Source organism: Anopheles stephensi, chromosome 3 (assembly GCF_013141755.1).
Source record: "Anopheles stephensi strain Indian chromosome 3, UCI_ANSTEP_V1.0, whole genome shotgun sequence".
Lineage (NCBI taxonomy): Eukaryota > Metazoa > Arthropoda > Insecta > Diptera > Culicidae > Anopheles > Anopheles stephensi.
This window is the reverse complement of record NC_050203.1, coordinates 7,196,733-7,219,778: the sequence shown is the minus strand read 5'-3', so window position 1 is coordinate 7,219,778 and position 23,046 is coordinate 7,196,733. Positions and strand designations below refer to the sequence as shown.

The 23,046-nt window shown below is 47.9% G+C and overlaps 4 protein-coding genes across 9 annotated transcripts in view; 3 read left to right on the top strand and 1 right to left on the bottom strand.

Annotated features, from left to right (window-relative positions):
- The first annotated feature begins 385 nt into the window (after positions 1-385).
- LOC118514324 lies at positions 386-3,546 on the top strand. Its single transcript, XM_036061109.1, has 4 exons — positions 386-528; positions 602-1,030; positions 2,561-2,761; positions 3,036-3,546. The coding sequence occupies exons 1-4, from the start codon at positions 525-527 to the stop codon at positions 3,464-3,466; spliced, it is 1,065 nt and encodes a 354-aa protein (XP_035917002.1). The 5' UTR covers positions 386-524; the 3' UTR covers positions 3,467-3,546.
- Positions 3,547-3,677: 131 nt separating this feature from the next.
- LOC118510451 (congested-like trachea protein) lies at positions 3,678-5,553 on the top strand. The gene has a single exon (XM_036052267.1). The coding sequence runs from the start codon at positions 4,360-4,362 to the stop codon at positions 5,263-5,265; it is 906 nt and encodes a 301-aa protein (XP_035908160.1). The 5' UTR covers positions 3,678-4,359; the 3' UTR covers positions 5,266-5,553.
- On the bottom strand, positions 5,342-6,309 carry LOC118510452. The gene is made up of 2 exons (XM_036052269.1): positions 6,138-6,309; positions 5,342-6,063 (listed from the first exon to the last, which is right to left on the bottom strand). Exons 1-2 carry the CDS (start codon positions 6,211-6,213, stop codon positions 5,522-5,524), a joined length of 618 nt encoding a protein of 205 aa, XP_035908162.1. The 5' UTR covers positions 6,214-6,309; the 3' UTR covers positions 5,342-5,521.
- Positions 6,310-6,653: 344 nt separating this feature from the next.
- Positions 6,654-23,046, top strand: part of LOC118510448 (triple functional domain protein) — a 59,102-nt gene continuing 42,709 nt past the window's right edge. Inside the window, exons 1-3 of one of the 6 annotated variants that reach the window (XM_036052245.1) lie at positions 6,654-6,752; positions 10,423-12,128; positions 18,958-19,570. In XM_036052245.1, the coding sequence (XP_035908138.1) occupies positions 11,950-12,128; positions 18,958-19,570 (792 nt within the window). In that variant the 5' untranslated portion in view covers positions 6,654-6,752; positions 10,423-11,949. Of the gene's footprint in view, positions 7,095-8,773; positions 9,327-10,422; positions 12,129-18,957; positions 19,571-23,046 lie in introns of those variants that run through there. The other 5 variants (XM_036052244.1, XM_036052249.1, XM_036052246.1 and 2 more) reach the window with 5 other exon arrangements.

Genomic DNA, 23,046 nt, shown 5'->3' with positions numbered 1-23,046 from the left:
TCGATCGTCACCGATAAATGGGTTTCGTATCGACAAACCTTGCCGATACTGAAGGTACGTATGACTCGACGACTCTGTGGTGTATGTCACGAAAACACGGACAAAAGTGGGTTACTAATGTGTGTAAGGTGCATCTTGAAGCCCGCCGATTCTTCACCGGCACTAACACGGTTCCTTCCTGGTGGTTTCCTCCGCTGGTGATAACCAATGTGGCCATCCACATCCATCTCGCTCACCCTCGCTCACCGATGGTCGATGCGATGGAGGGCCGTCGCGTAAGTGTCTCGCATACCTGCTTGTTTGCCCAACGACACTTTGCTTTGTGTGCAGCAATCTCACACTCACACACACTATTGTTTCTGTCGCTTAAACGGCCGCACGAGATAAAAAGGGCTCTATATAAACATTTTTCCACCATTCCCGGTTCGACTAGTGATCGTAATCGAACGCCCCCGGAGAGAGTGTCAAGTGTCGGCCTGTACAGTGTGGTGTAGTGTTTACTAAACTCCAACCAACAGAAAACAATGGGTAGGGTTGGACTGGGAGTAGTAGTTGGAAGAGGAGCATAAAGCCTACCAATCAATGCTTCCTTTCGTTTTAGCCACCTCATGGATTCCGGCTAGCGTGCACGGACCGTACCCACCGCACATGGTACCCGGCGGTGTAGATAGCGACGGTGCGCAGATCTTCGTCGGACGGGCACATCACGCGGGCGATCTGCTGCCGGCCAAAGTGATACCGGACAAGAACGCGGCGTACGTTGCGCACGGTGGGCTGGAAACGTTCGTCGACCAGGTGGAGGTGTTGGTGCACAAGCAGCTGATCTGGGATACGGCTTCCTCGGGCCAGGTACCGATGGGTGCCGTCGTCGGTGGCCACACGTCCGACGGGGAACCGCTGTACGTGGGCCGCGCCTATCACGAGGGTTCGCAAACGATCGGCAAGGTGCAGTGTTCGCACAGCTGCATCTACATCCCGTACGGTGGTTCGGAAGTGTCCGTCCCGACCTACGAGGTGCTGTGCGAACGGTAAACGGCAGCCTGTACGGACGGCGCGCAACTCTTATGTACACAAGGAATCTATTTAAACATGGCTATTTAGGCGAAAAGAGAAGGTCCAGTGTTTTGCTTTATTGCTATTTAGCAGCATCCGAATATGAGCGAAGGCTGTGTCGGAAGATACGATGATGAGATGAAGATTTTCGGGTTGCATTTTGGCCAATCAAAGCGATGAAGAAAGCTGTAGGTATGTGATGATGAGGTACAGTTGCGTACAGTTATCACACGCTGTAGCTGTTTGTCCCTGTGTACGTGGGGCCACGTAAACGTACATGCTCTTCAGTAGGTGAAGATAGCGAACCGATTGTTCTAGATGTGGGGTTCCTCTTTTGTTGATTGAAGCGGGTGTTTTGTTTTTTTTGGGGCTTTTAAAGGCAGCTGTTTGTTTCCGTGAGTTGTCGTGGAGTTAGAACCCACCCCCCGGGAGGGGGGGGGGGGAGGAAAACCAATACTGTGATGAACAAACATGAGTCACCTCGATGTCTACGAGCAAGATGACTCGCCGTACCGCCCTAATCCTGTTTCAAACTCTTTTTTTTCTTTTGCACCATATCGTTCAACCATTGCAACAGGAAAGCTTCCGGTTTTGTATGCACTTTTCAATCAAACCATTCGCCCTGGATTGTTGTGTGAGTTCCATCCGGTTGCAAAAAACGAAAGCCACCCAGAAAAGAAATCGTACTGATAAAGTTATCTTCGCGATAACGTGCACCGAACGGTGCCCGTCGTCTAGCTTCTTAGTTAAGACGTTCAAATAAATGGATGTGCGGCAAGGTGTTGCCAGCTTACAGTACCTTTGACCATCAACCGATCCGCTGTTGTTGGACGCGTTGTGTCGCGTGTAGACGTTTACCCCTCAAAAAAAAAGCTCTCGCGGTTTCCTTCGTCAAGACCTTCGCCAAGGCAAGTGCATCATCATGAGCGGAGGTAAGTGATATCCCATCATCTTCTCCTGTGCGATTGTTAGCTGAACGTCTCGCGTGTGCGTGTTTGTTGGCCAGGAAGGCCTCCCCGCCTTACCTCAGCACCGGGGCCAGCTGATACAACAGAAAACTGAGCAGGAGCAAGAACGAACAAGGCAAAGTGTAAACTAATGCTTCTGCTCTCGAAGAAAATCGGTGTGATAAGAGAATGGTTGTGTTGTGGATAATTTTACAGCCCGAAAGTGTAATAACTTTATCGGGAAAAGATAAAGTATGTCAATAGTTAAAGCAAAGTTTTTGAAATATTATATTGCTCCTTAAATTCCCCAAGTTCGGTCATCGGTTTCGCCCCATCAACTGGTGCCGATAAGGGATTAGATAAGTTATTCGTTTTGTCAAATCTTTCATCGGAACTTGGTGCTATCTTGTTAATCTGTGTTCTGTCCTGCCGTCCCTCCCTTGGCCCCGTGTCCGACTGACTTAGATAAAGCGGGCTAAAAATACAGATCATGCGCCGTTTTTTTTTTTTTTGTTGGAGGATCAGTCAATCCCTGCCCTAAAATGTCGCAATTTCCTCAGGTTATCCACATTACGGATTTCATCCCGATTACTTGTCTAATCCATCGGACTTATCGTACAACCCAGCCGAAGCTCCCCCGGCACCGTTTGCTGGGGTCGCTCGAACATCCAGCTCATCTTCCGATTCTTCCAGCTCGCCGTCCGTGTGCTGCGAAACGGTTAAGCCACCGTCTTATGGGGCAAGCGTACCGAACGAATTCGGTACGTGATAAAATCGGTCACAAAGATAAGCGTTGCCCACACAAACCACACTGTCGCTTCTTTTAACGGCTTCTGGTACTACTAACCACCTCCGTACCATCCTTCCGTCCACCCTGTCCGCCTCATGGCTCTTAACGTCTCCGAATGTACTTACTAACTAACACTAACACCGCCCAATGCGGGATTTAGCTTCCTTCCTGTACAAATCGCTAATCCTTCTGTGTAGTTCAACAAAGGTGCACTAATGGGAACTGAACCGATCTCTCTTTTGTAGCGGGCTGCTGGCAATACTGCAACATCAATGGACCGTTTCCCCCGAACATGGTCCGTGCCGGTGTCGATTGCGACGGTGAGGTAATCTACGTCGGCCGTGCCTTCCACGAAGGTGATATGATACCGGCCAAGGTGATCCCGACCAAGAATGTGGCCTTCGTGTGTCACGGTGGCGAGGAGGTCCTCAAGGAAGACTTTGAAGTGCTGCGCTACGGTGCGTTCGTGTGGGAGTACGCAACGGGCGGTAGCGTACCGGAGTCGGCCATGAAGATAGGCGAAACGGCCGACGGTGAATCGCTGTACATGGGCCGTGCGATCCACGGTGGATCGCAAACGCCCGGCAAGATTCACCCGTCGCACGGTTGCTGCTATCTGCCGTTCGACGGCGCCGAGGTGAGCGTGACCGACTATGAAGTGCTGTGCATTCGATAAGTTATCGGGGCAGAGTTTGGTTTGTGAGATTAGCATTGCGAATAAAGTGGTAGTTAGCGCCCGGCTGGATATGTTTGTAACTTGTGATGTCGAAAATCGTTAACCGTTAGGAAGGAGCATTGCTGAGGAAGGATTTATTGTTACAACTTCGAAAAAGGATCTTTTCCTGCAGACGATTTTCGGTCTGGGTTGGGTGGTTTAAAAACCCTCCTCGTCTTTTATCCAGTTGAATGCTTGCGTGAGAAATTAGACGAGTAGACCTGTTCCGAAAATGCCCTCCTGCGGTTTAAACAAGTCTTCATTCGCACTATCAAGCAATGTACGCTTTCCTTTACTGTACAGGATAGTATAAATGTTAGCGAAGATAAACGAAGACCACTCAATTTCAAATTTCAAATTCCCGCGCTCACTAGATTTTTAGTACAACGGCCGTTCGGTACTAAAAAGCGTATTTACATCTTCCTGTCCGCTCGAACGACCCACTGTGCGGACCGTCGACGTCACACGCTAAAATGTCATAATATTTTGGTTATCTGGCCGTACTTTGAACCCGGGACGGAATAGGCAGAGACTGGTTAATCCTTGTCCCTCCCGCATATCACGGTGATATTTACGCGAACCATCAGTGAGATATCGACGTTACGAAGCGCAACAGCCATTGCCGTCCCGGTGCGTTAAGTTTTTTCGTTTGGTTTTGAGTTACGTTTTTGTTGCGGTGCGTAAAACGTTTACCTCACAACAGTACGGTCCATTGTTTGCCGTCGATTGCGTTCGTTTACATCACACAAACGGCCGCACTCACACACACACACACACACGCATACGCATACGCACTCCCCCACGTACCCGGATAGTAGCCGAAAAGGGAAAGGATCAGCACAGGCAGCGCCACGATGTCAGAGAACAAGAGTCCGATCAAGTATTTCCTGTCCGGTGGGTTCGGTGGCATTTGTACGGTGCTGGCCGGCCATCCGCTCGACACGATCAAGGTGCGCCTCCAAACGATGCCCTTGCCCGCCGCTGGCCAAGCACCCCTGTACGCCGGAACGCTGGACTGTGCGAAGAAAACGATCGCCCGGGAAGGGTTCCGGGGACTGTACAAAGGCATGTCGGCACCGATCACGGGTGTGGCACCGATTTTCGCGGTCAGCTTCTTCGGGTTCGGGTTGGGTAAGCGGTTGCAGCAGAAAACTCCCGACGAGGAGCTGAATTACACGCAGCTCTTTGCGGCCGGTGCATTTTCGGGCATCTTCACGACCACCGTCATGGCGCCGGGTGAGCGTATCAAGTGTCTGCTGCAGATCCAGCAGGGTGGCAATTCACCCCAGAAGTACAACGGTATGGTGGACTGCGCCAAGCAGCTGTACGCCGAGGGTGGAATGCGTAGCATCTACAAGGGCGCCTTTGCGACGTTGCTGCGCGATGTCCCTGCGTCCGGCATGTATTTCCTCACGTACGAGTACATCCAGCGGGCGCTGGCACCGAAGGCGGGTGAAAAGAAGGACGCATCGATTGGACTGCTGGGGACGATCTTTGCCGGTGGTATGGCTGGAATCGCTAACTGGGCGATTGGAATGCCGGCCGATGTGTTGAAATCGAGACTGCAGACGGCACCGGAAGGCACGTACCCGAACGGAATAAGGGACGTGTTCCGGGAGCTGATGCGCCGCGAAGGTCCGCTGGCGCTGTACAAGGGTGTGACGCCTGTAATGCTGCGAGCGTTCCCGGCCAACGCGGCCTGCTTCATCGGGGTGGAAATTTTCATGAAATTCCTCAACGTGGTCGCACCGGGACTGTAAAAGTGCAATTTGCGGGGATAGCGGCGGGGGACTGGTTTTTCTTTGCTAGTGGTTTGTTTCGTTTGTTTTTATCACCTATTTGTTACCGAGTTTGTATTATCACGCTCCTTTCGATCGATATCGATACACATTGTGACCTCTCGAAGTTTTGTGGGAAGAAAAAAGTGTTAAACAGATTTACGATTTACGTACACACACACACACTGCCGGTCAGAGGGTTGCTATAGGGAAACAATCAAGCAGCATATGCTTTCTATTATTTTTGTAATAAAAAATTATCAAGCTCTACGATGCTCTCTTGTGCGTTACCATCCACAACGATACCGGCTATTTCTAATCGCTTCACCAGATCCGACACATCGTCCGGATCGATCTCTTCCTCCTGGAAATCTTTCAACTGTTCAATTATTTCCTCTTCCGCTTCGTAGCACGCTTCCAGCTCTCGGTGCAGCTCGAGTTCGGCCTCTAGCGAGGCCAGGAAGACGGCCCCTTGCATGACGGCGTCTTTGGCCGTCTGTACCTCTTGCTCTAAACTTTTCTCCAGCTCCTCCGTGTATCCGCGCGTATGTAACAGGTCCGTCGGTATCAACACGTTGTCCGGTATGACAAAGGTTTTCCGATAAAGCGCGTTCAGGTTGTTCATCGCCGGCAAACAATCGTTGTAGATGGCGATGGCGGTTTTGTTGCAGCCGGCACGCAGCCGTGTGGCGGGATCGTCCGGGATCTTTTGCTTCTGGATCAACTGTTCCGTGAAGACGGTGAGTGATTTGTTAAGCAGCGATTGTACCATTTGTATGTCTGTGAAGGAGGCGAAGACAAAGAAGTTTGTGTTGTGAATGCATTTGAAGATGATGATTTGAATGGTGACTTACTTTGCGCCACTAGTTCTTCCGACGAGAAGTTAAAGTACTGCAGCTCGTACTCCTCCTTTTCGGGATTAATTGCCATTTTGTGGTGAACTGAAGAGGAAAATTTGATGCAGGACGCTCACAACGTATTTTCAAACTGTACTTGGCAGCAGTTGTGTTTTGTTTTGCCAAACAACACATTTGACAGCTGCTGTGACCAAGGTTTATATAGATGGATGCTCTTGAAAACGATCTAAAACCGTGAACCGGTTTCGGGTTTCAATTTTCAAGTAAAAAAGCCGTAAATGTGTTGAGCAATTGTTATAAAATTATGCGCAAATAATTCTTTTTATTTTATGAGCCAAATGGTACAATGGTTGCATTTTTAAGAAATAAAAAATGTTCATTTTGTGAAGGGATTCAAACGACCACTGCCTCAGCACAGTGTGTTCACTTGCTAAAGTGTCATCCAACATGGATCCTTCACTCTCTCTCGCTAGCTCTCTCTCGCAAGCTCTCACTCTAGCTCTTGCCATCAGCCAAAGGCCCAACAACGTTTTCGCGGAAAACGCGTACATTTTCTCCTGCGACGGCAGCGACGACCATCAGTGTAGTTTTTCCCGTGTCGAAACATTTTGCGTTCGTATCGTTTGGCCCTGTTTCCCGTGTTCTGTCTGTGTGTGCGACACAGCTAGCGTTGTGTGCTGATTGAATATATTGCTCGATCATCAGCGTCCGCGTGATTGTTGCCGAAGCAAATCAATTTTGAAATACCGCAGAAGGAGTCCCGTCCCGTCTGCGTACAGTTTTGCGTGTGCACCCCCGCCGACTCGACCCGGGTGAAAGCGACGCAGAAGTCCCAACACCCCGGATCGATCGTAATGACCATTTCGGGCTGCCAACTACGGTCTGCAACAACAAACATGAGTTGAACGGGAGGCAGTCGCAGCAGTGCGTTGAAGAACAAAAAAACCTATCCCTGTGTGTAATTTTGACATTTTTATCCATATTGCTTGTTAGTTATAGAATGGTGCATCGTGTGATTCATAGAGGTGTAAAATATTTCGCTGCTAATCCAGGAAGCCAGTCGGAAGTAAAACTTTTGATGAATGCGTTTGCATTTTTCGTGTGCAGAAGACATTCGCAGCCGTCATTCTGTTGTGGTTTGTAGTATGTGTGAGTGTGTATGTACGGGGGTGGAAGAAAGAGGATGCTAGCGAAGGAAGAAGGTGTGAGGATAATGTGTGCAAAAAAAAATCGCACCCGACACCATACCGAACCGTAAAACAAAACATAAGGAAATTCCTAACCAGCAGTATGGCCGGTATTGGCCGACAAGAAGAGAGAGAAGAAAAATCACAGCTAAACACACCGCAAAGGATTTAATTCCTGCCATTCCAATTCAATCAGATTTTTCGCCATCATCGGAAGTGTGTTTCTTCGAGCATAATGTTTCGACATTATACATGCACACCAACACACACATAGTGCCATCCATCCGTGAAAGGAAGAGAATGAGAGAGAGAGAGAGTGTGTGTGCGGTAAAAGAAAAGCAAGAAGGAGAGCGATCATAAAACGAATATGCGTCTCACGCGATAGAAAGAGAAAACGGAAAGAGAGCACTTGTGTGCGTGTGTGGGAAAAAGCGAGAAAGAGAGGGGGCTATTTCGGTCCGTTTTCTTGGTCGATTATTTTGACTGGGAATAAAAACGGTCCGCAGATCGAACGAGAAGAGATCAGAAATCATGCACACACAAACAAAAGTAACGAGATCAAGAACGCCGTTTTTGTTAAAGAGTGTATGTGTGTGTGTGTGGTAGAGAGAGATGATTGAAAGAATCTCTCGTGGAAAAAAATGAAGAATGAATGGTAGAAAACAGCATAAGATAAGTTGTTTAGTGCGTTTCTTGGTTTCTTTTAGCGGCTTCTCTGTTTAGTGTTGGTGTTTGTGTAAGTGTGTGTGTGTGTGCGCGCATGCATGTAAGAAAGGTGTGAGCTGCTCCAATAGTGCAATATGGAGCAGTAAACTGCTCCTCGAAGGTTGTGTTTTGCCTGTTACATGCTCATCATAGCATGTTGCCCGTGTTGCGGTGGTTAAAAACGGGAATCCTTCGTCTGCGGGCAGTTTCGCTTCACTAATTTCCATCTTTCGATCACAGCAGCCTGGTACCTTGGACCAGACATTGTGGTTGGGTGGGTGAGTGAGTGAGTGAGTGGGTGAATAGTTCAGTGTGTTGAGATGAGGCTGTGTGGTTCCTCGTCTCATAACAAGTGCACGCATCGTTGCATCGGCAAAGGCAAGGATAGGAGAAAACGCACCGGGATGGGGGGATCCCCGTGGATGGAACCGTCATTCCGGAAATTGGCATCCACCGGCGCGGCAACAGGAAGCGGAAAAAGCGAACGGAAACATTGGGGTTGAGACAGAAAGAGAGCGCACTCAAGAGAGAGAGAGAGAGAGAGAGAGAAAGAGCACAACGAAAAATGAAATCGACAAGATGACAACTATCTTTATTCATCGTTTTCTTCAACTGTCATTTATGCTGTGTGTATACACACACACGCATCCCACTCACACAGGAAACAGTGCGAAGTGGCGTTGATGGTGTTGCTATGTGTGTGTGTGTGCGTGCGCTGCTGTTATGATGGCTTTGTTTTGGTTAGCTCCCTTAGCAAAGGCAACACAAAAGACAGACGAACATCGCGACGAACCGCAGACGGAAGACCGCGGATTCGAACGCCGAAAAACTAAAAAGAAAAAAACCCGAACAGTTCCGTGTGTTCCGATTTGTGTAAAGCAGCAACACTGATTAGAGTTTAGTTCACTCGTTAGGTGAAACAAAACGCTGTGTGTGGTGTGTGTGTGCAGTACAGGAAAAGCATAACAAATGTGTGGTGAAACAACCGTGTACTAATGGAAAAAAAGGAAACAAAAATCGCCTTTTTGCAGTGGCGAGGTGAAAAAGGTTTAGGCTTCAATAATGATGATGCTCCCACCCCGGCGGTAGTAGGAGGTTTTGCATTTTCCGCCCGCCCAATGTACGGATGCCTGCTGCTGTTTCCTGAAGATGAGCTTGGTTCCTCCCCTTCTTCTCCTTCTTCGTCGGTACACTGCAATAGTAATGCACCGTTTGCGCTGGTCGCTAATCAGCGAAGCGTGCGTAGAGTTATGTTGCTTCGGTCGGGCCGCCCCGTCTATCTATTCGTGTGAACGTGAGCATCAAATTCAGACGAGAAATCCCTTCTTCCGTAGTAGTAGTAGTAGTAGTAGTGGTACAGTGTTGTAGTAGGCTATGGAAAAGCAATAGTTTTACCTTAATTTAGTGATTTTTCTTCACCATCAAAGGAAAACTCACCCCGCCGCTGTGTGTGTGCGTTTGTATGGTGGTTCGTCCACCGAGGTAATTGAGCTGAGATACAGCGTGAAAAAATTGGACCAAACATCACAGACGGAAGCATAGATTTTCAAGGTATAAATACACACACCAATACATCGAAAAATGCCGCATGCAAAATGAAGGCCAGGCAACATGAAGGAAAAATCGGTCGATGAATATGTGAACGACGAATCCCTTTCGGAACATCCGTCGTCGTGGCCACGGTGAAGAAGTGGTTTTTAATTGCATTTTTGTTGCTCTCGCTGCTCGTGTGCGTTTGAATAATGTGTTTTCTTCGACGTACTTTTTTTCCCTGTACCCCGGTTGGGTTGGAATTTACGATTACGGTTTCCATGGGAACAACTTATGGATGAATTGATGCGCCACTGCTACTACAAGTCTCACAGCAAAAAAGGGAATTTGTTTTGCGGGCGAAAATTTGCGAAAAATTACCATCGATTTAATATCCTTGCAGAGGACACGGAACACCGACAGACTCCACAGGCACGGATGAGCGTGGAAAAATATGTAAAATGAAGGCAGAGGAACAAAAAAAAATACATTCCACAGAAAATGTTGTTCCTGATAGGATATGTTGATACAACGAAACACTCACACCGTACTCTGGCAAACAAGATAAAGCACGTATGCCGGTTTTTAAATTTACGATATTCCATTTATCAACGCATCGTGCTCGGTAGCAGATAAAAGCTGGAAAATGTAATCGCATCGTGTGTGTTAAGTGCAAATTGCAATCGGGATTAGCAGACCATAAGAGATTACACACGGGATTAGCTCATACACACCATACCATCCGTGCTGCAAACCAATCGCTTCTGCAGACGAAAAATGGCGCAAACATATCAGTGTAGCTAAAACACGATTAGCCTCGTTATGTTGCGTGCCTTTATATCGATCTTTCTTTATTTTAGGTACCATCAAAACACCCCCTTCCCGATGGTGATCATCGCTTATAATCCGCATCATATACAGAAGTGAACAGTGTTTAATAACATAACTCCAAGCGTAATATTGTGGCCTAGTAGTGGCTTTGTAGTGTTTTTGCCGCTTCTTAATTTTGTACACCTGTGCACTAGCAGCATATCCCCCGTGTGAGAGTGTGTGTTTGTTATTTGTGTCCTATATGTGATCCGTGTTGCTTGTGCGTGTGTAAATAAATAAAAGGTTGGGATGGCAGCATGTCTGTCCCTCCCCCACGACGACGCACCAGGTGTTGTGCGCGATCAAGTGAGTGAAGCAAACCAATAGATAGAAGCGATCGTGTGCAGTGAAGGAAAAAGTGTTTCAAATATAGAAAGCGCAATCGGCCGTGTGCGTTGTTGTTTGTTGCTGCTTAGGCACAAGAATCCCCACACAACCATTGCTCTCCCGGTTTGAAGGCGGTTGCGCAACCGGATCTCGCGCTCCACAACCGCCGTCCGCCGCCCAAGGGGCACGGGCAGTAACCGGAAACCGATCCGCGCGCGTCAATACGATGCAAACCGTCTCGTTCGATCTTGGCAGCAGCAGCAGGATCGTCATCCCGTCATCGTCGTTGGCGTGGTTGCTGTGGTTTGCGACACCGCGGCTCATCGGTATGGGCGACACCTGTGCCGTCTCCCGGCCGTCATCGATCGGTGCCGGCGGTGAGGATGGTGATCGTGCCCGGTTCCTTGGCTCCGGTTGCTAGATTGAAGCAGCCGGTGTGCAGAAGCATGCGGAGGAGTGATGGTGATGGTGGTCGCACTAGCAGCAGCAGCGTGGTCGAGGTTGAGCGAAAGGGTGGTAGTCACCGAAACACGAACACAAAACAGCAACAGCACCGTCTGCGACGATGGTTACGCACCACCGTGCGTCACAGGAAAACGATCAGCCAGCAGCAAGTATCAGCGAACCAGAGGCAGCTTGATTTATACGCATTCGTTATCATCCCTTGGCGTACGAGGGCAGTGATAGTGTGTGAATTGGTTTGAAATCCGTGACAAAAAAAAGAGAAAAGAAAAACGAAGAAAAACACTCCACAGGGATCAAAGAAAAGCGCACTGTCAAAACATACGCGGCAGTGTGCGTTACTAGCGTTACTAAGAGCGGTTACTATATAGTGTGTATGAGTGTGTGAGTGAGTGCGAGTGTACAGTGAGGGAACACAGAAAGAGTAACCATTTCCCGTACACCAAGGCAACAACAAATTGCAGTGATAATAACCATCAGCGATCAACGAAAAACACCAACATAAAACACCCCATTTTTTGTCTCGATTACCTTCGATCCTCGATCTTCGTCGTACAAGGATTAGAGGACACCATTGTGACTCAGAGTGCGAGCCGGAGAGCTCATTAATTAAATTCTTATCTGTTCGCTGGCGGGCCCAAAGGTCATTCGCTAACTAGCGAGACGTTCGGAGCCACCCTTACCTAGACCAACATAGAGAGAGATAGAGAGACACGTACCTTCACACGATGGACGGGGTAAGGGCGTTGGACATATTGCCGCTGCTAAATGAACGGTTCGCACTGCTGTCCGGCGGCCGGGACAATCGGGGCGGACCGATCATCTGCTTCCCGGCCACGACAAAGCGCGAGCGGATCAAACCGGAAGACATCAAGCGGGTCGTCAGCTACTTCATCAACATACCGAGGTAAGCCACACGCGTGTCGCGCTACACAAGCGCAGTGTCTTTTGAAGAACTAACGTCTAGGGAACGATTTTCTGATAGCAGCTAGTTGGTGAGGCTTGCAATTTGAGGTTGCAATACCGGTGCGGAGAAAATGAATATTTGGGTGGACGTCCCTTTTTTGGTTGGGTACCGTACAGTTTAATTTTTCGGCCCCGGAACCGTTAACCGGGTTCTCGACTGCATGCATTAATTCATTTTTTTTTCGCATACAGTACTGGTTGGACGAAGACTTGGGAGCAGTTGTAGCAGTACTTCTACGGTGTAAAGTTGGCGTGTCTTTTCCGCTGTCTCAGTGGAGAACTGGTGGTTCGTTACCGACTGTATAATAATTTCTGGTCTACCACGTCACCGTTTTTGGGGGGCAGACATTCTGGGAACCCTAGGGGTGAACCGTTTGCCACTTTTTTGCGACTTGACAGGGAGGAACTGCAGTGCAAAACCACCGGACTGGGTGAGTTCGCTGGGAATGCAGATTAATAAAGATCGCTAGACGTGCACGTGGTACATTTGCAATGGCCACAGAGGGTGAGGAAAGAACTTTTATTATCTCCCAGGGACTTGCAGATAATGTAATAGACATGCAACGACCAGACTGTACTGACAAAGAGAAACTTATCGACGTGTTCATATAAAGCATATAAATTTAATGCTTTGATATAGATAAGGAACTTTTGCGAATAGAATGATAGAATGATGCCGCCTCGCGTTTGACAGCACTGTTGAAATACCACTTGATGAAGCTGAAATTCATATTCACGGACTTGGAATATTAATGGGGTGCTGAAATAGTCCTTTACAGAAATGAAAAAATGCTGCTGGCGTTTGTAAATGAGCTGCAAACCCCCTATATTTATTTACTGTTTCAAAAGTCAATTCATTGAAAAGTTCCATACTTGCTGCATATCCGTAACTCCCAACTCCGCCCGAACTGCAACCAGCAAACAATGAGCTTTAAATGTTCGCGCTCTCTATCTACATAAATCCTGTTCGAAATGCATTCGTTTGCCACCCTGATCCTGACGGTTGACATCCGCTTGGCAGTAGCAGCAGCAGGAACGAGGCCGGTGGCGCCCGACTGCACTAATGAATAGAAGCACACGGCTCCCTATCGTGCGACTGTTTCCTTTTAAAGCACACCGTCCAAACACAGTTGACTGCCTTTTCTAGTGCACTTTGCCGTTAGTGGTGGTGCTGACTAGTAGACGCATAAATCCCACCGCTCGAGGCGTGTAAGTATGGGGTAATGAGGAAGGGAAGCTCATGTGCTCCTCCATCCCGACCGCCAGACCGCAGTCTAACTGACAATAGAATGGATGGATGGATGGGTGGATGATTTTTCCGCGGAACAAAAACATGCACGCAAAAACCGAAAACAACACTACACACTTGCCGCCAGCCGGCCCTGCGCACCGACCCCGGCACCACGGTGTGCGGCCTTGGTGCGCTTTGTGTTGGCGTTCGGTTGACTTTCGCTGGGTTTTCGTTTTGGTCGGTGTGTCTAATTGGATTGAAGTGGGAAAAAGGTACTTATTGCACCTTTGGGCGACATTTGCCGTACGTAGCGAAAAAAAGGGGTAGAATCGTCAACCCCCATTGCGCGCCACAGTTGCCCCATCTTGTGGGAAGGGATTTTCATTTCCCCCCCCCCCCTCCCCCCATTTTGAAGCAGTACGCGGAGAAGGACAAAAGCAGAGCAGGGCATCCTAAGGCCTTTCCGTACCCACGGTATAGTGCGGTTCTTTCGCGAGAGACAGCAAATGTAACGATGGTTTGGTTGACAATTACGACATCTCTACATGATGATGATGATGATGATGATGATGCACCCGGTCGGTGTGGTCCCTCTTAAGGAGGATGTTTGATGGAGCACTGAACAATATATCGTTCATTAGGGATATAAAAATCGGGGACTAAGCGGCTTCCATTTCCTTCGTAAGAATATTCCTTCTTACTTTTGTACAGAAGGGCGAGCATAAATTGTTCTGCAAGTCGCCAGATGCAGTTCTACCTCTTTAATTTGCATCACAGTACAGACAGTATAGACAAACACAGTTACAGAGCGAAGTAAAGCTGTTCCGTTCGAAATTGCACCCAAGGCAGCTTAGCTTTATTACTGTTAGCATTTAGTTAAGCCGCTTTTCCAACCATTACTGCACTTCACCCGATGCATTATTAAGCCTTGAAAGCTTCAAAGTGATACAAATTCCATACACTCCAACATCAAATAGAGCAACCGTGTAGCGCAGCAGAGCACGGTGGATTAATTCTAATTTCTATAGGGCCGGCCTTTTTCTCCGCGTCGGCACCGGCAATTGGCGAAATGTGGCTTTTAATACTTTATGCACCACACTAGAGCTACATGATCGATAATGCAATAAAGTGTGTGGTAAATTATGCAGTTAGTACTCCTTACCACCACCCATAACGGCGGCTCATGCCTCCGAACCGTGCTCTTTTGTTAGCTATTTAGTTCGCCCCTAGTGCGTACGTAGAATTTAAAATTTATACGCCCTCACTCACACGCTCGCTGTCACATGCAGGCGCGCACTGGTCCCCGATACGGTTCGGCAATTGATCGAGAATCGATGGTGCTAGTGGAGGTGGGTGGAGCGAGCGGTTGGGCGTTGGAGGAACTTTTGTAAATTGTATGATGAATTATTTATATGACAGTTGCGTTCTCATTAATTTGGCACGCTCGCTCGGCAGTAATGCATTATTATTTTGTACAGCAAGATTAATTCGTTCGATAAAAGTGCAGTAATTGCAGGGCTGGCAACACTGATGCGCAGAATGTTGCATACGATGGTGCTCGTGAAAGTAATTTGAAAATAACTGCAAAATGATCAGATCAGAGTATATTACTTTATTTGCTTACTTATCTGGCGATCTGGCGGGCTGCAGCAAAAGTCCTTTAGACTGCTCATAATCAAGCATGGAGCATCGCTTCTCATGGAGGCCCGCCACTCTTATGGGTACCTATAACAAGAGTTTAGGCGCTAGGTCGTCTGGTGTCATTTTCATGACATGACTAGCAGAGCGGAGCCTGGTGAGGCTTATTCGCTGCGCAATAGTGATGGCCGAATATCACATTGATTATCGTCCTCTGGAACAGCCTGGAAGGGCGAGAACTAAAAAGTGGAGTGGAAAGCTTTGCTCAATATTTATCATCAGGCCTGAAATTGGTTAGTATTTGACTGCCACAGTACCCTTGAATGAATCCCAAAATCTAGGTTGTAGTCGGTACTGACCCTTAACCCAAGATAGGTTGAGCTTTGGGCATCTCCCAAAACCTAATCTCCTGTAATATTTTAGTAATGGCGTAAGAGCTTCAAGTGTTGGAGAAGCAAAATATCCCATAAGAACTTACCCTCTTGGCGCAAAACTTATCCAAGACCAGACGAGAGCAAAGGTTGTAGGTCAATTTGGTCCACATCCGGACACTTTATATCCGGGCAGCACTTGGGCAGCAAAAAGATCACACAATAATCAATAGACAACCCCCTATCAGAAAAAAACCGACGATGCACAAAGAGTGTAACATTCCACTGATTGTTCCTTCAAACTTCCCAGCCAGACACCCGCCCCGTTGACATTGGCTCGTTTTATTGAGCCCATCTATTTTTGGGGATCTTTCGCAGTCGAGCCTATCCGATTGGCTGATGTGTGCTCACATTTTGTTTCACTGAGTTTTTTTCTTACGGTAAGCTCCTTTGGGACTTGCCAAACAATTCTTCGTGTTCCGGTGCCGAAATTCAGTGCACACACGTACGACACAACATTCCTGGGCAGTTAGGATCGGAATGGCGCCACCAATCCCCCCCCCAACTCCCCGGTGGCCCAACGCGCCGGATAAAGTTGAACGAATTTGAATTATTTATTGTAGCACCGGTGCAGGAGCATGAAGGCTTTCGGTTCACAAATTCCAATGCTACTTACCCGGTCCAATGCTACGCCGGTGGGTGAATGGATTGAGATGTGGCGGCGGCAGTATTATTAACCCCGAGTCTGCCACTTTTCGGAGTCGACGGTTGATGATGTCCGGCAATTGAGACGTTTCAACATTCCGTGCGGGGTTCCTGTTGTTCTTTTCTGTTTTTTTTTGGGAAAGGCAATATTCTACTTTATGACGCCTGTGTATATGTCGTCTAATAATCCCGTGAGAGTTTTTCGTGTGTTCCTTCTTCCTGTCCATGGCTGGCGTGGCACAGTTTTTGAGTGGAGGATGGGGTGACTGATTTGGGAGGAGGTTTAGTAGTGCCGAAACTAACAAGCAATCGCGCTGACCCAAACATGAAAGAGCGTCCAAAAATAACGCCAAAACAAAAGGGTTGCCCACCACCGTGGTCTTAGGTTTCCCATTGACTAGAAGCAAGGGACTTGAGATGAGGATGCGATGTATATGCAAACCATCAAACTCGCGTGCGATGGGTGGTGAATTCAGCCATTCTAACCGCATTCCGGTAGCGAGAAGGGAAGCAAGGGACCGCGGGGACTCGGGGCTTTCACTTCACTTTTCATGTTGTTTGAACGGAAAGATCATTTATTGCGCTTGCTGCTTCCGTGGTGTGGTGGTGCGCTCGAAAGGATCGATTGGGGTTACTCTCTAATGATTGGGATCCACTTTAAATGTTTTTTGAGACGGCGCCCCCTCAGCCAACGTTCATTTATCGCTTGGCTGGTCCGTGGTCGTGGGTCTCGCTTTTGAAGAAAGATCGACCACATGGTGTTTGTGGACGTGTAGCTACGTGCAGCTGGTCGAAATGTAGAACGTGAGGTGATTTTTGTTTTGAAATTGGTTCCGGTCCTAATCGATTGCGACAACCAACACATGTAGCTGTAAGTAATTGAAAGGAATTTGGAAGGAATATCTGAGTTCTAAATTTGTTGAGAATATTGTCCCTTGGGCATTTCTTAGTCAGTCGTTTCTGGTTTCATTGACTTCAATAATCTGTTTCTAGATTATCGGACCTTTAAACATGACAACAAGCCGAAGGGAATTTGGGAGCTTGTCCTGTCAATATTAGTATTGAACTCGGTATATTAGAGGCAAGGATAGCATGTGATAACAAGAGAGAGAGACAGGACACGATCATACTTGATCGCGAGTTATAATTGAAGCATGATCACCCGCAGCGTTGCAGAAGATCTCGGCTATATCAGAACTGAGGAACGAATGGCGTAAGCAACCCCAGGACATTTTCTTTCAGAATTTAGGGTTTTTTTCCTGAAGCTTTATAATTGTAGTTTCTGGAATTCGGATAGTGTTGTATCCATATCGCATTTCTTCGGAATTCGGTACAGTTAAAGCCATCATAATATATCAGTGCAAGCATACGCGGATACTTTCTTGATTCTCTCTTTTCTTGGTTTAAAGACCTCTTATAGGTTATTTTTGCCTTACTAGACTTACTGTGGTGCCTTACTGATACCATGTAGTTGAATAGTCAATCCTCACTACGGGGGAACGGTCCGGATGGGATTTAAACCCCGGTCCTGCCGTATGAAGAGCAGCCCCTTTATAGTCTCTTCCACCGAGCCGTCTCATTTTCACTTTCTTGATTATCCGGTACTTTAAAGCAGAATTTTTAAAGTTACTGTTTAAAACAATCTCTTTTGCCATTTCGTACATTGGGAATTTATGAACAACAGTTGTTGCCGAATTTACGCGTTCAATTACCCGACCGCTTGGGATGCATGTAGAAAAGTAATTTTTCCTTCCTTTTCCTGCCCTTGTATTGAACGACCGATGGACCAGAATAAAATCACTGCAAAATAATTCTGTCCATTTGATTCGAGGGCATCTATCGCGCGCCCCTTGCTTATAGCTTTCCTCCTGGGGTAAAGAATTGAATATTGAACCAACGAAGGAGGTCTGTACTACTACGTCCTCAATCGAAACAAAAAAAAAAGCGAAAAGAACCTGCACCAACCACGCCAAACCAGAGCCAGCCAATAATCAATCGGGGACCGGTGTTTGCTCTGCCGCCCTAACGCCGTCGCGTTTTTGCTAGGTTTCGTTATTTTGTTTGGTCGGTCAATCTTCCGCTTCTTTTTTGTCTGAACGATAGCCGGCCATCGGCTGCGGACTGTGGACCGGACTTGTAAATTAGCTAACCAACCAACCCCGGCACAACACCAACGCACCCCGGGAGAGGTAGAATTCGCGCCACCAGTTTTGGACAGACTGCTGGTCCTGGTGGTAGTAGTGGGGTAATGTACTTAAGTCCCACTGTTCAATATTGTGGAAAAAATCGCACAAAGTTGCTTTTCTGCACTGAGGTGGGAAGAACGGGTGGGAAAAAAAATTCGATTGTATCCTGTGGTGCGAATTTAAATCTCTCCTGCCAGAAATACACCATTACACACACGAGCGCCGGGTTTCGGTCGAGTTCTAGATGGGTACAAAATTGATTTCCTTCTCACCTACCTTTTACCGTGCGAGCTGCCTCCCCGTTCAATTCTGGTAGGTGTGAGCATATTTGCCACGATTTGGGCGTTAAACGGTCTCGGAGATACAAAAATGGCAAGCGAAAGAGGAGAACCAGCACAAAATATAGTCGAAGGTTGTGTAAAAAACGCACACACACACACACATAGATGGGGACTTTTTATAGCTCCCGCGGTACGCTTCACCAGCGGGAGAGTCGAACTGGAATTCCATCCGTCCCGTGCAGTGGCGGATGCCTCGTGCATACTAATGATTTGAACTTTTATTTAAATTATTTCTTTCTATTCTCTCTCTCTCTCGTTCTATGATCCATCGACAACCATCTATCAAAACATCGATCAGCGATGAAAGCAAAAGTCATGGCTTTACCATCATCGTGGACATGCGGGGCAATGGCAATACGGCGGCAAGCGCCAAGATGATACTGAAGGTGCTGCAGGAAAGCTTCGGCACGGACGTCATCCACCAGGCGGTCATCATCAAGCCGGACAACTTCTGGCACAAGCAGCGTTCGTCGATCGCCAGCAACAAGTACAAGTTCGAGACGACCACGATTTCGATCCAGTCGCTCGGGAAGCTGGTGGAACCGTCGCAGCTAACGTCGGACTTTGAAGGGTTCCTGCACTACGACCATGCGGTGTGGATCGATCTGCGCGTGGCGTTCGAAGATTTCCTGTGGCAGGCCAGCGACATCCTGGATCGCATCGATGACCTGCAGGAAGATCTCACCCACTCCGAATGTCCGGAGGATGTGAATGGGGCGAAGCACAGCATCGATGCGCACAACGAGATGAAGCGCAAGATACTGAAGCTGCCGATCGAGGATCTTGATCTGCAGGGCCAGAAGCTGCTGGGAAAGTTGACGACCTACTCCAACCGGAACGACGACGGCTGTCATTCGGCACCGTTGCCCACCAACTGTATCAATCCGGACGTAACGTCGGCGATGAATCAGGTGCGAAAACACGTGTTTAATTAGCTTATTAGATGGGGACACCCGTTGCTCCACTTTAGACACGAGAGTGTGCTTTCAGGCTGGAGGAGGCCGCACAATCGAAAGTAGGATCGGGAAAGGCCCCGGACAGAAAATATTTGGGTCATTGTTTTTGCTGTTGTTGTTGGTGTGATGTCTATGCGGCTTGTTACGCATCAAGGAGTTGATCGTATCTTGTCCGGCGGACAAAAAGGAGGAGGAGGCGAACTTATCGATTCGAAAATAGGCGGTGAAGAAAAGTAAATCCAACACGGCAGAGCAGCGTTTGGTGTGAATGCTCGGGGTAGACATTTATGGGTGAATTATTTTATTGCCTTCCTTGTCGGATTTGTCGGTGGTACACGAGTGGATTACATTTCATGTTTGTTTCATTCACAAACCACCCCGCACGCCAGAGCATCGCACGCATCGAAGAGCACAAACACACAGAGCTGACCCGTCGCCGGTCGTAGGGTTGTGTTGGGCTGGTGTGAATGAGAATCGGTACTGTAGCAATGTAACAGTCGACACGTAATCATTTCACTTTCCAAGGCGCGTTAGAGGGAAACTTTTGTTTGCAACCCCGCTAAACCCACCCTCCGAGGTCGCCATCCGCGTCCGAGCCGAATTGCTCAACAAAGCGCATCGAATTTGCGTAATGAAGTTCTCGGCCTGTCGGTGGGTATACCGGCCGGCAGAGTGGATGGTTCGTTTAGATTTCGTCGAACCAGCTGCGGTGGCGGTGCTTGGCGAGGTCGTTGATATGCCAGCTACTTCGGCTGCAACAGCTGAGTCATTTCTTTTGTTCGGCCAGTTTTGTGGGGCCCACGACCGACCGACCGACCGAGTGGGGAAGAACGCTTCTCAATGCTTCGTTTGCCGCTGGGCCATAAAACGTTATTACCCATCCGGTCTTATTTTTTAATCTCGAGACGCGACGTCTCCATTGATGATGCGTTAGGATCATCCACATTGCACATTGTGTCCATTTGCTTCCCCCATATGTTTGTCGGGGTTTGGTGAAGCAATGTCCGTGTTTACTCGACCCTGTTGCTACTGTTGTGAGTTCTTCATGAGGAGGAACACAGACGAAGCAGAAGACTTCCTTCCCCCCCAAAAAAAAAGAGCAAAGTGTAAACAATGAGGCACAAAAATCATACCATCATCATAAACATCGTACACACTTGTCTGTTACGTGTGGCAGATTTTTGGTTCCCTCCTATCTTTGATTTTTCATGTTGTCTGCACTCTTTCACCGGGATTCTCCCTGCTGCTGCACCAAACGGAGAGTGGTTGTGTGTAGTAATGTTTCTATTTTCTGTTCGTTAACGCGGTTCTGAGCTCCGCGGTATACTACTAATGCCGACTGTGTGATCTACGCGTGAGCGCAGTTTCCTGCTGCTGCTGCGGTGTTGCGAAGACGAACGTTAAACAGAACCGCAAGCCGTGAAATCGAAGATCTATGGCGAGATCGGGAAGAGGGCGCCTTTCGGTGGTTTAGTTGCAATGAGATGCAATATCCGGTGTGTTGTTCGGTTTCTGAAAGGGGGAAATTGGAAAACGATCGTATGCGAGCAGGGAATGTGCGGGTTCAGACGAGCCTATTAAATCATTTAATTTGAATAGAATTAGAAAACAATAGACGCATTATGCTGTGCTGGGTAGGATTGTTGTGGTGAAGAAGAGGTTTAGAACACATTCATTTTGTTGGTTGTTAGGCAAGAGGATAGATTTGCACCTTTGTCTGATCTATTGAGGATCATATTTCTCCTCTTCTTGATTGACTTCGAAGGTGCGGTCACCTATCTGTACATCACCCCGTGCGTAAATCAGTGTTTGTTAGCAGGGCGGCTGGTAGTGCCACCATCCTTTTGCTTTTCGCCTCGTTAATCTCCAACCCGAGGTTCTGTGCCGCACGCTCGATCCTGTGATAAGCTTCTGCTCTATAGGAGAGCCTCAAACCAATGATGTCTATGTCATCAGCGAATGCCAGGATCTGGAGTGACTTATAGAAGATGGTCCCCGAAGTTTCCACCTCCGAGTCGCGGATGGCTCTCTCTAGCGCCAGGTTGACAAGGAGACAGGCAAGCCCATGCGATGCTGGCCATTGCCATTCTTACAAGCCTGGTAAGCTTGGCCGGGATTCCAAAAGAGTTCATCGTGAAGATGCTGCACTGGCGATGTCACCATCATCATTTTGGCTACGTCTCGTCAATCTTTAAATTGTAGTTTTGGAGTCGATAGAATGTCTTACAAGTCTAATGTTGTTTAGCCAAGTAACCGAATACTCTGTCCTTACTACGGTAGAAAAGTCTGGATGGGACATGATATTAGTCTTTTGATGTCAGAGTCACTATTCTCCGATTTTGACTTACTTCTTACATATAGTTGAAGGCCTAAAGCCATACAGCTTACACGACGTATAGTGAGGAAAGTAAACTTCGTTTTCCCTTTTTTTGAAATATTGATTAAAAGTTGAAAAGATTTTCCCCTTTTTCCCTGGCAGTAGTAGCAATTAAGCTGAAGAGCTGCAATTATTCTGTAACAAGCAAGATTGGCAGCTCACACTCTCACCTGTCTTCCCATCGCCGTTCGCAACAATTCTCGGCGAAGTGGTTGGAAAAAAGTTAGTGGCAGCTTTCGATCGATTTGCGCCCCTCAGTCAAGAGCATATGTGTCTCGTTAGCAGGTGTGTAGGTCCACTTCATCGAAAAAAAAACCCGGCCCTCCAGGATTGAAACGGAAGGTAGAAGAATCAAAGTACGCAAAACACTCGTGCGCCCACCCGTGGTTTGCGCTGGAAGCTGCTGTTCCGTTTTTCGCGCTGGTAAGTGCTACCCAAAGCCACGGCATCTCGGTCGGCTTGTTTAGCCGCCGTAATACCATTGCGCCGTTAAGTTTCACTTTTTCGTTGTTTATTCATCGAAAAAATGATGGCAATGAATTCGGCCGATTTAATCACAGCCATTCACAGCCAGCGCTGCATCTCTTGGCCGGCTGTGGCGGGCTTAGCAGCCGTCGGCCAAGTAACCACAGCGTCAGTAAACCGTCTCTCGACCATATCGACATTTCGCCACATTAAAATGCGCCGCCCCACGGGAAGCCACGTTATGCACACTTACACTGACTTACTCCCTGTAACGGGGCCTTTTGCTTTAAGCCGGGTAAGCCAAACGATGGAATGCAATCGAAATGGAAAGGTGTTGTGTGTCGCGCAAGGTTCGTAGTAACGTTGGAGGCCTTTCTGTCGAGTGGAAAATGGTTGTGGAAATTATCTAATCAATTTTCCGAGCGGTGCTTTCACGAGCGTTTTCCATTTTTACACACCCCTCATTTTGCTACGATCGCGCGCACGCCAAAAATGGTATCGTTGATGCTAAAAATCTGGCTGGCACTATCATTAAAAGGCCGGTCGCGGACGAAGCTCTGTGGCGGGGCCGGGTGTGTGGAAGACGCTC

Bases quoted from the DNA above. Each gene is read 5' to 3' on its own strand.
- LOC118514324 (XM_036061109.1), top strand. The intron at 1,031-2,560 runs AAACGGCAGCCT...CAATTTCCTCAG, and splicing joins CGAGGTGCTGTGCGAACGGT to GTTATCCACATTACGGATTT. The intron at 2,762-3,035 runs GTACGTGATAAA...TCTCTTTTGTAG, and splicing joins AAGCGTACCGAACGAATTCG to CGGGCTGCTGGCAATACTGC.
- LOC118510451 (XM_036052267.1), top strand. From the start codon at position 4,360: ATGTCAGAGAACAAGAGTCCGATCAAGTATTTCCTGTCCGGTGGGTTC.
- LOC118510452 (XM_036052269.1), bottom strand. From the start codon at position 6,213: ATGGCAATTAATCCCGAAAAGGAGGAGTACGAGCTGCAGTACTTTAAC. The intron at 6,064-6,137 runs GTAAGTCACCAT...CCTCCTTCACAG, and splicing joins GGAAGAACTAGTGGCGCAAA to ACATACAAATGGTACAATCG.